This window comes from Rattus norvegicus, chromosome 8, assembly GCF_036323735.1.
Source record: "Rattus norvegicus strain BN/NHsdMcwi chromosome 8, GRCr8, whole genome shotgun sequence".
Lineage (NCBI taxonomy): Eukaryota > Metazoa > Chordata > Mammalia > Rodentia > Muridae > Rattus > Rattus norvegicus.
Window position 1 is genome coordinate 93,771,147 of NC_086026.1, and position 14,193 is coordinate 93,785,339.

At 41.7% G+C, this 14,193-nt stretch overlaps 1 protein-coding gene across 1 annotated transcript in view; it reads left to right on the forward strand.

Annotated features, from left to right (window-relative positions):
* Positions 1 to 14,193, forward strand: part of Bckdhb (branched chain keto acid dehydrogenase E1 subunit beta) — a 182,523-nt gene that overhangs the window by 45,870 nt on the left and 122,460 nt on the right. Inside the window, exons 5-6 of the mRNA NM_019267.1 lie at positions 29 to 184; positions 2,597 to 2,705. Of these exons, the coding sequence (NP_062140.1) occupies positions 29 to 184; positions 2,597 to 2,705 (265 nt within the window). The remainder of the gene's footprint in view (positions 1 to 28; positions 185 to 2,596; positions 2,706 to 14,193) is intronic.

A 14,193-nucleotide genomic window follows, 5' to 3' on the forward strand; every position in this document is an offset into this window, starting at 1 on the left:
CACGGTGGCATGTCCCTTTTCTCTGCAGATTGTCAACGAAGCTGCCAAGTATCGATACCGCTCTGGCGATCTTTTCAACTGTGGGAGCCTCACCATCCGGGCCCCTTGGGGCTGTGTGGGCCATGGGGCTCTTTACCATTCTCAGAGTCCTGAAGCCTTTTTTGCCCATTGCCCAGGAATCAAGGTACCCTTGTTTACTTTCTTTATTTGATCATTATTAGTTGTATCCACCGTTGCTCATGCTGTCAGTATTAACCAACAAGGGGACTTTGGAATTGATATCAACTTAACTATATTTGAGACAGGGAGGTTAGCATTTCTTTTTAAATTAACTTGCTGATGCCCAGTTTTCTAGAATGTTCCTCCTGAAGCAGCACTGGCGTGATGTTGGCATTAATTAACTGCATAGGTGCTGAAGAATATGCCATTCTCCCAGAGTTCTAGTTTCTTCTTTCAAATGGGTTTTCCTTGTTTAGGTGATTTTGAGGTACCTTTAATAAAACTTGTTTTATTACTTCAAATTCGTGTTTGCTTTTAGCGCAGTTTTCAGTTTCTGAACAGCTGGAGAGAAGGCTGTTGTCTAGATATGAATCTTCTGTTCTAGAATAAAGTAGCATTGCTCAGTCCATTTGCAAGAGTCTCCTGTTTGAAACTGGCACTTGTAATAGCTTTTAAGTTTTTTTGGATGTCACAAACATTTTGAGTGTTTTGTCTCTTGATAGTCACCAAACAGCTTTCCAGGGAATCACAGAAACGCACAGATGTTTAGCAGAGAGGCATGCTTGCTTTTGACAACACACAGACCAGTTGTAAAAATGTTTACATCCCCCCCCCCTTTTTTTTCTCTGCTGGATCAGAAGAATAAGGGTTGTCTCAGTGGAATGGAGTCTGTATGCTTTTCTGATACAAGCCAGCAGGGGTAGTTTGGGACAAGAGCCGCTTTGATGCAACACTTGTTTTTGAGTTTGGGCTGGATGTTAATCATATTTAGCGTTTGTACCATATCCTAGAGTTTTAAACAACAGAACTTTTCGTCTTCCGTTGTATTTTCTATTTTTTATTTTTAAACTTGAAATACACACACATCCTCGCATGCACGCACGCATGCACGCACACACTTACTCTAAAAGGGTAATAAAAATAACTCTTATGAAGAAAGCAAGGGCTGGAGATCTGGCTTAGTGGTTAAGAGCAGTAATTGTTCTCGAAGAAGATCGGAGTTGGACCCCAGCACCCACGGGGTGACTTACAACCGTTTGTGTAACTCAAATTCTAGGGTGTCTGATACCTTCTGGCCTCTGTAGACACTGCACATTGTGGTATAAAGACATATATACAAGCACAACACTCATGTACAGAAAATGAAAATAAATTTTATGGCAGGACAGTGGTGGTACACACCTTTAGTCCCAGTGCTTGGGAGGCAGAGGCAGGTGGATCTCCGTGAGTTTGAGACCAGCCTGGCCTACAGGGAGACTTCCAAGTTCTAGGACAGCCAAGGCTACAAAGAGAAACCCTGTTGGGAAAAACAACAACAACAACAACAAAACGAAAACAGAAAGAAAGGAAGAAAGACAGACAGACACACTAACGAATAGAAGCGTGAAGGCATTGTGTTAGATATGGTTAGTAGAGAGATTTATGCTTTTTTATTTTTAAACAAAATTCTTTTAATAAAAATAACACAATTCCTTCAAGGCAGTAAGATTAAAAGTGTGAGGTCAGCCTGGTCTACCTAGTATGGCTTTCTCTGAAGCAGATCAAGGGCTGGGGGTGTCGCTCAGTGGAGAGCACTTGCCTAGTATGTGCAAGCTAAGGACTTCCAGATCCACAAACCAAACCAAACCAAACAAAAACCACAATAATGTGTTTGAAATCCAAAGGTAGTTTGCTTCAAGGAGTCTTCTGTGATCTTCGTAGGAGGTTCATGCTTATTCTAATAATCCTTCCAATCTCAAGTTTGTTCTTATTTATTTTATAATCATGAGAATTTAGATGCGAGTTTATGATTTGATGGCCAAGAGTGTGGTCTCCAGTTTGTATCTGGAGAGAGTAAGGATCTCTGTCCTAGTAGGCTGTGTGACCCTGGGCAGTGCCTTTACCTCTCTGTATGCTCCAGTCTCTATCTCTAAGTGGACCAAGAGTAGTAGCTGCTTCCTGAGGTCCCTGTGAAGGAGAGATGAAATGACCCACACAGAGTGCTTCGACAAGTTATCTCATGCACTCCTCCTGTCAACCGTCCTCCTCCTCATTCCTAGAGATCTTGGAGCCCTTTCCTGTCCACCGGAGATGTGGAATGGCCATGCTTCTCTCTACTCTGAGCAATTCGTAGGACATAGAGTTCAGTGTGTTGCTTTTTCACTTAGGAGTGCAGGTTGCGTTTGCCCGTTAGGACAAAGGGATCGTGGTACTGTACATTGGTGAGCGGTAGCTGCCTGTCAGTTTAGAAATGCTTATCTGAGGGGCAAGGTGTACATTTTATAGTAAATACAAATACCCATTCTCTAGTTGAATTAGTTACACCCGATTGGTTAACTATCAACCTTAGGAGTGGATTTAATGGGATGTGTTTTATTAAAATCGTTTGTTTTTACAGGTGGTTATACCCAGAAGCCCTTTCCAGGCCAAGGGACTTCTGTTGTCATGCATAGAAGATAAAAATCCATGTATATTTTTTGAACCTAAGATACTTTACCGGGCAGCAGGTAAAGATTCCTTGTATTTTCTCTTTGTGATTATCCTTACATTCTTTTACATAGTTATTTTTTTAAAAACCTTTCTCCCCTAACCTTGAATTCCACTTTCCTTATAGATTGAGTTCTGTGATACTTCATTTTGTCCTCAGATGTAAACATTAGGGAAAAACACATCTAGTTAGATTTTGACTGCAGGATGTAAAATGTTAACGAGAATACATGGTCATGCTTAGCTCTGTCTGGTTCTGTGGGTTGGAGGAGAAAGCGAAGGTTCTTGTTGGACTTCATGACATTGAAAGTCTGCTTTAGATAAGTGACCCCAGGCCCTCTAGGCTGGGCTCTGGTGAGGCAGGTACTGTTAACGGTGTGCTATGGTACTGGGCTCCCCTGGGGGTCTGTCTGCACTACACCAAGATGCCTGGTTGCCTTTTCTTTAGCTCACAATCCCAATTCCATAAACACACATCTGTGACTGCTTATTGCTCAGCTGTAATGGAAAATTTAAATATCAAATGATTTATTCTATCTAAAGTGTATCCTCCCACACCCTGAATTCAAGAACATTACTCTGGCAAATCACTTTTGAACATTTAAATCTGAAGCCACATGTTTTTGTTATGATGTAATTTATATACAGGAAAACACACAACTATTGGGTTCGGTTTGATGGGTTTCTGACAGCCACATACATCCACGTAGCCACTGCACAAAACCAGGTGCAGGACATTTCTTCGCTCCTGTAAGCCTTCCCCCCTTCTTTTCTTCCTGCTCGTCTCTTCTCTCAGCTCTAAGCTTTCCGATTGCGATTAGGTTAGCTGCTCCTGTTTATTTTAGATTAGCTGGGCTTTGTGGAAATGGAGTCTCCCGTATATTGTTCGTCTTCTTTTGCCCAATCTAGTGTCACAGAGATTCATCCGTGTTGTCACCTGCGTCTAGGTGTATTGCTGTGTCACAGCCTGTTGTGAGAAGAGTGACTGCTCATTATTATTGCAGTCGTGATAATTCTGCACAGTCGTGCACGGTGTTAGGGCATTACTCAGAGCGAACATGCCTGTCAGTCGTCGGAGTAGTTGTTCGTCATTGTTACCGAGTATTTCCATTATTGTAAGAAAAACTGTTTCTAAATAAGGAAAGGAGGTTACTTCTCTCTTGGCAAACTTCTGGCCTTTAAATATTATAAATATATCACACTTCTACTTCTAGTACCTGACTTCTAGGGGTTAATTAGGAAGTGCATCTCGGTTATAAAGAAAAAAGTACTTAAAAATCTAAGGCATACGGGGGTTGGGGATTTAGCTCAGCGGTAGAGCGCTTGCCTAGAGAATGCAAGGCCCTGGGTTCCATCCCCAGCTCTGGAAAAAAAAAAAAAAAAGAAAAAAGAAAAAAAATCTAAGGCATATATAGTTCTGTGGTATAAGTGTTACCTTAAGTTTGTGTGTGCTCACTATCATTGATGGGAGGCTCACGCACTGGGCTTCTCTTTCACTTTTTCCACTTAGCTTTTGAAAACCGACTTGTACTGCTAGCAGAGAGAGATTTCCCCAAATCTGAAGTAGTATTGCCTCCATAGCTCTTGGATATTATTTTTTTGAATTAAAATTATAGATTTTATTTTTTATAGATGTGTACTTTTTTTTTTCTTTATTAACTTGAGTATTTCTTATTTACATTTCGATTGTTATTCCCTTTTCCGGTTTCCGGGCCAACACCCCCTAACCCCTCCCCCTCCCCTTCTATGTGAGTGTTTCCCTCCCCATCCTCCCCCCATTACCGCCCTCCCCGCAACAATCACATTCACTGGGGGTTCAGTCTTGGCAGGACCAAGGGCTTCACCTTCCACTGGTGCTCTTACTAGACTATTCATTGCTACCTATGAGGTTGGAGCCCAGGGTCAGTCCATGCATAGTCTTTAGGTAGTGGCTTAGTTCCTGGAAGCTCTGGTTGGTTGGCATTGTTGTTCATATAGGGTCTCGAGCCCCTTTAAGCTCTTCCAGTCCTTTCTCTGATTTCTTGGATAGTATTTTAAGGATTTCTTTAGGAACTTAAAATGTCAGTCCCCTAAAAAAAAAATTACCCGTTATCCTTCAATGTATATTGCATGTGTGTGTGTTTGTGTATAATCAGAATATATACTTTCAGTCTATGTGTGAGTGTCTACACTGTATCATCTCCGTCTGTGTCTGTGTATCTTTGGAAGCATGTGTTTCCTGACAGTGAAGCTGTCATTTATTTGATTACATTGGTTTACTTTGTATGTCTGTTCTCTTATGCGGTGTTCACAGAGATCTCTGTCTTAGCCCTGTAAGAGAGCTTGTGTTGTATCTAACACAAGTGGAACCGCAGTGAACAGGACATAATTTTATTACTGCAGAGAGCGCCTAGATAAAGTGTTGAGAATTGAGGAGAATCAGAGGTTTTCAGTGAACTTGAGGTGCACAGTTGCCTTTGAATTTGTTGGCATGTTTTCTGTGATGGATAAGCTGTGCTGTTCACGACACTGGGCCCAGAAGAGTTTTCTGACTTCCTTTCCAGATTGAATTTGAACATTGAACATATATGTGTCCTTACTGCCCGTAAGTTATCTTCTTGACCAGTTATGCCACATGATAGGGTGGTTCTTTCTGCCTCTGCATAAAGTCTAGGATCGTGAGCCACTGCACCTTGTACCAAGTTTGCCCATTACAGCTCCGTAGCCATCTATAGTTTATATACAGAATAAAAATAGCAAAAGTTCCCCTTCCACCCCTTTTACTCTCCTCTCCCCATTAGCCCAACTTCTGCAGATTTATATTTGTATAGGTGACTAGGTGGACTATATTTGCTGACATATAAAACATAAAAAAAGATATATGCTGACATATAAAACATAAAAAAAGATTTCCTATACTTGCTTTGTGAAACATTTTTCTGTAAGTGTACAAAAATCTATAAATACATATCTGTATACTCAAATAATAAATAAACTGCAAGTTTTCTATAAGTAACTGTTCCTTAAAATGTATTTCTATTAATTCTTTGGGAATTTCATATACTGTGTTTTGTTCACATTTACCCCCATTCCTACCCACCCCCAACTTTGTGACCCTCTTCCCCTTAAATACTCATCGGGTCCAATTGGCAATGCTTCTGTATTCCTGGTTGTGGCAATACATACTGTACTGTGGTGGGCATACCTTGGACCACACCCTTAAGGAAAATGGATCTTGTTCACTAGAAGTCACCAACCACAACTAATTCTTCAGTTAAGGGCGGGGCCTCTTGACACATGCCCCCATCTTGCCATGTATTTGGATATATTTCTGTCAGTTAACATAAGTGAAGCTTTTTTTACTTCATAAAATATGTATCCAGCTTAACATTGAATCGCTTCTAAATTCTGGCTGTTTTAAACAGTATTGAAGAAAACACATTTAAATTATGCACATTTAAATATGTAGGAGAAGGAAATGTTTGTATTAAAATGTATCTGTACAAAAATCAAGTAATACTCTGTATACTTAAGTACTAAAGATCAAGCTATAAATATTCTACAAATAGCTTTTAAAATATGTCTATTAAATTATCAGTGAATTGATATGTACATAAAAATTATTCTGTATATTAGAAGCTCACAAAACTGGTATTAAGTCCTGTACCGCTTTCTCTTATTCCCGTGTAGTTTTTGGTTGCATTGTGGTAGTGCATGGAGCTCGAAGTCAAGATCACCCTGTTGTTTTTCTCCAGGGGCCAGTACTTGCTATTGCCTGCTCATGTATGAATATACAAACTGATCCTGGTCCCTACCTAATAGGCAACCACAATCGAGAAAGCTCGAGACAGCTGGTGTGGTGGCTTGCGCCTGCAATCCCAACGTTTGGGAAACTGAGGAAACTGAGGAAAGAGGTTTGCTGTGAGTTCAAGGCCAGCCAGGGATATAGGGATACATAGGAAGACCTTCAAACAAAACAAAACAAAACAACCTAATTAACAAGCCAAACAAAAGCTCTAGAAACACCAGAAAACTACTCTTGAAGATGAGGTCTAAATGGTTGAGGTGATGTGAAAATGTCCAGAAATGCAGGAGTCAAACCTGCTGTACCTCATGATGGAGATAACCCGAGTCTCTAGCGGCAACTGTTTAATTCCTTCTTGCATGCATTCACAAGTGATGTTCCACTCATGTAGAAACCTGTGCTTTGTGGGGCAGCATGGCTAGCCATGGCTGTAACTGTAAGTGACTGGGAACTGTGCTGTGAATGGGGAAGAGTTTTAGGGATAGCCTCACCCAGTTTATTATGCCTGTGTTTTGTTCTTGTATGTGTGTGTGCGTGCTTGAGCTTGTGTGTGCCCTGAGCTTGCAGAGGCCAGCCGAAGGTCTCCTGGAAGTGGAGTTACAGACACTTATCAGCTGCTGATGTGTGTGGAGAGACACAGTCAAGTCCATTGAGAGTGTCTGGTCACTGAGCCATCCCTCTAGCTCCTATTTTTTTTTTTTAAATAAAACCATAATTGCTTAAAATGAAAAGAAAAATTCTGAAAAGATGCATCAAATTATTGGTGCTTTTTTGCTTATTAGCTTAACAAAACAGTGACCCATTTTAAGTTGGGAATAACAATTTTTTTTGTTTGCTCCTCAATTCTTGTGCTAAGTGATATTTTCCTCTTCCCAGTTCTCTACTGCTGATGTGTAGTGACTGTGACTTAGTGTTCAATTATTTTCCTCATGTGACATTCATATATTATTTTAGCTATAGAAAAATGTACTTGAGAATACAATTCACTTTTAAATATTTTATTATCTCTTTGAGAATTTCATACATTGTATTTTGATCATATTCATCTCCTCCCCCAGCCTCTCCCGATTTCATATTCAATCAACTTTGTGTCTTTTTTTTTTTTTTTTTAACTCATCAAGCCTCATGGGTGTTGCCTCTACACTGTTAGGGTGGGACCATCCACTGGAGCGTGTGAGACCTGCTGGAGCCACATGCTTAAAGATAACTCTCTTGTTGAGCATCTCTAATTATCAGTAGATCATCAGCTGTGGGTGGGACTCCAGACCCTTTTCTCCTCTCTGTACTGGGATTTTCACTGATTTGAGCTTGCATAGGTCACAACCATTGTGAGTTCATTTTGCAGCTGTTCTACTGTGTCTGGAAAACATGGTTTCCTTTCAGCCTCCACCTCTGGAGGCTCTTAGTTTTTCAGCACCCCAAGACTTGGCGGTAAGGGAGTGTGATAGAGGGGTCCAATTTAGGCCTGAGCCCTCTGCATTCATTCATTGCATCTTGATTAGTTGTGAAATTATTTTAATCACCGCCTGTAGGCTTATATTTTTCAAAACCAACTTTAATAAGGGTTCTTAAACGCTTCAACCTTCCTTGTAGCCCACTGACCAAAGGTAAGGGGGGAAGATGGCTAATCGGACAAGGGGCACACGGATCTGTTTAGAAGTACTTCTGTGGGGGAAATTCCAGTCTTCGTTGTCAGCAGTCTAGTCCACTAGCAAAACACCAAACATGAATCAGCAGCAGTGGCTTGATCCAGAAGAAACTACAAGACTGAGCATCGGCACAAGCACCCGGAAGCAACAAGAAGCAGCCAGAACACCACCGGAAGTTCTTTGGTACATTTCTCTCTTCGAAGTTACAATAAATGAAGATTGGTGAAGAAAGCAAGGAGAACCAATGTCAGAGTGTTGTCACTGACAGCAAGGTGAAATCCAAGGAATACCAGCAAGACAAACCAATGCCAAGTGTTGTCTACTGTCTGTCGGGTTATATCTATACTCTTTCTGAATGTCACCATTGTGTCCTCCTAAGCGTCTGTTCCAGCAAAATATCACATGCCATTTCACCAGGCAGCTTCCAGAAAAACACCATCGCGTCTGTTCTCAGCCAAACATCCTCTCATGCTCTACTTCAGCCAAACATCCTCTCATAAGATAACTTCCAGAGAAACATCACATGACACACCTGAGTCTTCAACGAAACCAGAAATTCACACTTCAACCATTGATTACAAAAAAGAAGCTTCTTTGGAGAGGTTTGAGAGATGCTATAACAAGACATCCTTAGGAGTTGGTTTAATACTGTAATCATAGTAATCATATTAATCAGAGTAGGTCCTCCTCTAGGGCCTATGTCTTGGCCAGTCACTGGTTTTTGGCTCTGATAACAGTGCCTCATATGGGTTCCATCTTGGGAAACAGGCCTTATTTCTAATTAGAAACTGGTTGGTTACTCCTGTGCCACTTGTGCCCCTGCTGCACCAGTCAGCGTGTCTGGATGAGTTTTACTTTCTTTCTCCGGTAGCTTGCATAGCAACTTCCTCCTAAAAACTAGCCAGTGAGGATTAAACTTCCAGGTCAGTACCTGCTTGGTTTCTCCATGTTTTATGGCACAAATATGTGATCTACTCAGCAATAGGGTCTGGCCATCAGTTCAGGAGGGTAACTGAGAACCAGTGGGAATAACCTGTAAAACTTGAGAGTCTGTAGGACCTAACTGGCCAACGACTCTGATAGAGTTAACCCATTCCTGATGTTGGGTTTTGATTAGTTAGCTTGTGGTGTCTAGTAGAAAGATAGTTGTCCTAGAAAAGTGTAACTACATTTAAATTGTTTTTATATATGAAATGTTTATATTTTAGGAGGCTTCTGCAATAGTTTTAGTGTCCTCTGAGAAAGTCTTTAGCGTTAGTCGTCTTTTTCTTTAGTTTTCTCTTCCAAACCCCATTCCATTTAACTCTTCTTGTTCCTTTATTTACCCTTACCTGTTATATTGCTGTATTCCCCCCCCCTTCCCAATGACCCCTTACTGCTCTCTATGTGGTACATTTACACAAGGGAATATTATCCAACCATTAAGAAAAATGGAATTCATAACTAAATGGATGCGAACAACCATTCCATGTGAGGTAACCCAGATGCAGCACTATAAACCTCATGTGTTTACTCTCACTTGTGGATGGTAGCTTTGAATCTTCATGTGTGTGTCTCATTTGGAATATCCACAGAAATTCCACGGTTTTAAAGAAGAAAGGACAGTCGTTAGTACAATTGGTTTGGTAACACAGTTGCCAACCTAGAAATGTAACGTACTGCTGATTGCATGGAAAATTACTCTGAGAGAAACTGAGACGGTGAAAGAGGCTGTGGACGTGGTTAAAGTTCGTACACCCTGTATCAGTCCCCTGAAAGCTTTTCTTCGTCATGTCAAACAAGACTGCAGGATGTAACGAGGTTAATTGCAAGTCTTGCAAAAAGTAGGTAGATGTTCTGTTGTGCCACTACTGCCTTTGCCATGCATGCTCGGCGGCCATCTTAGGAAGCTTTCTAATTTGTCTCATGCAGAAAAGCTGGAGATGTAGGGGTGATTATTCAATTAAGTGATTATGAAAAGTGATTTCAGTACCTTTCTCCTCTTCTACCTCCTCCTCCTCCTCCTCCTTCTTCTCTTTCTCTCTCTCTCTCTCTCTCTCTCTCTCTCTCTCTCTCTCTCTCTCATTGTGTGTATACATGCGACTCAGTTAAATACTTGTGTTAGAACAAGTAGGAACTGAGTTCAATCACCAGAACCCATGTAAAATGCTGTGCATGAATGGTGTTTGCTTGTTTTTCCAATCATGGGGAGGCAGGGACAGGAGGAATCCTGGGGCCCACTGGCCAGTCAAGTGTACTTGGTGAGCTCCAGACCAATGAGAGACCCTGATTCAAAGGAGGCATATCATGTTTTGGAAGATGACTCCTCAGGGTTGTGTTCTGCCTTCCACATACATATTCATACATGCACATGTATCCATACCACACACATGAACACACATGCACAAATGTGATAGCAGGTGCAATTAAGTTGAAAAAGGTGTAGATTTTTCCAGAGTAACATTGCCATTGAATTAGAAAGAGTAGGTTCTTTAGTGACAATGGTAAGAATACATGGCCTTCTGATGATGATCATGCTTAAAGATGCTTACTACCTTAAAATGATTATATGGAAAAGTATCTGCATGAGAAGTCTTCTGGTCACATGCAGGATACTCATGGATTCTGTACTTGTAGCATTAGTTCAGATGGCTTTTATTTTCTAGGCAGTTCTCAAGGGAATTATTGTCTGCCGTGCTTAGATGTGAGCTTTGTATCTTCCTGTCTTTGCAGTTAAGTTTGACCAGGATACAAAGAGATCACAAACACAGTATTGAGTTGGCTCTGCTCCACCAACAGGTGCCTTGCTTACTAATAGCTTCATTTGCATTATTTGTACTAACATTTAAAAAGGGAATATTAATCCCTAGCACCTCTATGAGATATAGAACATACAACAAATGGCCCTGTGGGTAAGAGTAATTCTTCCTAAAATGAGGAATGTCCTGTGCAGCCTTAAGGATGGGGTCAGTGAAGTTTTGTAGATTGTAGTGCTGTCTTCTTCCACAGAACACAAAAGATGTCAGTTGTGATTAAGATAATGTGTCCTCGTGTCCCTGTGATAGTTCCATAGTCACAGGTGGGATCCTGGGACACAGAAGTAATATAATACTTTGTTCGAGACTACCAAACTAGATGCAGAGATAATGCTGGACCCCGGCTTCTGTTTGCACAGATTTGTCCCTCCCCCTCTCCCATGGGACTGACAGGCGAGGTAGGCTATTTTCAGGATGCAGTGCAGACATTAAATATGTTTAATGGACACCATAGGCTAACATTCCAGAAAATGCACAGTTCTTTAAATACAGGGATATGTCTCGTCAGAGCATCAGGTATAATAAAGCTCTACCCACGTTTCAGATTTGTGGGGAAACTCATTCTTGGAGTTCCATGTGTGGGGAAGGGTCGATGATCCTTATGTATCTGTAATGGTCATTGTGTACCTCAAGGGGAATTTGCAGCATGAAGATGGTTAATTACTTGCACACAATTAATTAATATAGGAAATCAGAAGGCATTGGCAAGTTCTTTCAAGGGATGGGAGATGATAACTTGCAGGTTTCAGTATTTGCCTCATCTGAAATATCTTAAGTCTGGTTTCTTAGATGCTGTGTACATTTGCGACACACTTCCATGCTTTCTGTTTCCTCTCAGATCTCTCTCTCTCTCTCTCTCTCTCTCTCTCTCTCTCTCTCTCTCTCTCTTCTTCCTCCTCCTCCTCTCCCTCCTCCTCCTCCTCCTCCTCCTCTTCTTCTTCTTTTGAGATAGATTTTCTTTGTGTAGTCCTGGCTGTCCTGGGGCCAGCTCTCTAGACCAGAATACTTTTTTATCGTCTCCCATGCCAACCACCTCTGTCTCCAAGACTTCCCCCACTTGTGCCATACTTGGTGAGACCTCTCTGATTTCCAAAAGTAGGCTTTTACTTCCTAGATCCCCAGATGCCTGGTGATACGTTTTACTTGTGGCTTAGATATATTGGATTCTTAGTCACTGTTCACTGGCTATATTATACGTAGTGTATATATTATTTTTGCATTTTGTTTCATGCAAATAGCCGTTTAAGATGGCTTATTAGAAAATTTGGAGAAGAGTATGGGAAATGAAATGAGCTACATGGAAATGAAGTATATCCATGCCGTGAGTCTGTAAGGGAACACATGCTAGACATGCAGATGTGTTCTCATGTGCAAGCAAGTGCCGAGCCCAGAGGTTTACAATATTTGTTTATAAGACCCCTCCTGCCCAATAACCATGTCCCCATTAGGCTCACTCAGTTGTAGTGCCATCGCCGTGGATCTGGTGCTGAGGATTTCCCTGTGCACCGCTCACTAGGATGTGAGTGTGACCAGCATGGAGGAGAGGGGAGCAGATTCAGCTGGTGTGTATGCCCAGAGCATATGTGACGCTCCGCAGCTCCTGCTGCCAGCGTCCCTACTCCTGCTGCCAGCGTCCCTACTCCTGCTGCCAGCGTCCCTACTCCTGCTGCCTGCTCCTTTTCAGGAAGTACATAACACACAGGCGTTTGCAAATTGGAAATAACTTCTGGAATATGTTATCACTTAAGCCAATGTAACTGCAGAGTACCTGTGGATTTTCACTGGCTCGGCCGGCTTGGCTCATTGACAGATGAGCATCTTCAAGTTGTACTCTTACTTTCAAGCACTAAGATTAAGCCGATGCAAAGCGGAGAGAACCCTGAAGAGATCTGTGGCGTTCAGCATGGCTTTGGGGACTGACCTGACTGGGCAGAATGAAGAACTGTCTCACACACAGACACAACGTACAAGAAGACTGGGATCGGGTGGTTGGAGATCTTGAATGGAGAAACTGCAGCACCCTGAAGCAAAGCCTATTTAATGTACACAGGTGAACAGGAAGGCAGGGTTGGTTTTTATGTATGGCTGAATAAGGAGTCAGGTTTAGCTAATTTTGGTAGGATTAGTCTACACACAGGAGTAGTCTTCAGGCTGTAAATATGGGGGCAGGGGCTAGAAAACAGAAAGTGGATGCTTTCTGTGTGGACTGTCAGCATTCACACTTGGACTAGTGGAAGGCTTTGCCATCTCTCAGCCTTACCTGGGGAAGGCTCAACACTCCCCTGTGGCTGAGACCTTGGGTCTTGACCTTTACCCAGGACTTCACTTGCCCTCTATAGAGGGTTTATGGCCCCCCAATTTGGTCTTAATATCCCTTTTCCTGAATCACATTTTCTGTATGATGTAAAAAAAAAAGGAAGAAGAAGAGAGAATAAAGCATTGTTTGCCATGCTGTTCCTTAATTGCTAAAATAATGAGGCCTTTTTGTTCTGGGTAATTTATTTAAGACAACAAAGGCAGTCATTGCTGGTAATTTTTCAAAGAAGATGTGCCAAGATGCCAAGCCATCATGTTAGTGTGCCAGCCTCAGAGTCCTTATTCCAGGGCTGTGCTAGTCACCAGCTGACAATTGATTTACAAGACAGGAAGACAGGGTTCTTGCCTGTCCCTCGCTGACTCACAAGCAGAATAGAATGTGTGCTGGTTTCCTGTCCTTTCTTCTGGCCTGTGAGCTTGCAGCTAGAGCATGAAGTCATGGCAGGGGGCCAGGGTGCTATCTTTGGCCAGGTGTCCTCAGTTTGGTCCTGATGATGGTTAAAGCATAGTAGAATTTAGTCCCTTGGTCAAAATGTCTCTGTGTCTGTCCATTTTTCCATCTGTTGGTCACTATGCTTCATCGATGCAAAGTACAAAAATGAAACACAATAAACTTAATCTTACTATGTCTTTCCCCTGTGTTTCAAATGTTCACGTATTTCCTATTTGAAAGAAAATGGTCTGAGAACTTAAGAACTTTGAGCAGTAACATAGGGTTTTGGCAAATTTGTTAGTAATTTTTGAGCTTCCTTTAAAATGAACTTTGAAATGATTTTGTCTGGGCATGTCACAGTGTATGTTCACGGAGTGGGAGGACAACATTATCCAGTGGCTTTTCTTCTTCCCCCTCCTTTGTGTGGGTTCTTGGAATCGAACTCAGGTCGCCCAGCTTGTGCTGCAAGAATTTTCACATGCTGAACCATTTCCCTGGGCCCGAATTTATAAACACTTTAACAATAACAGT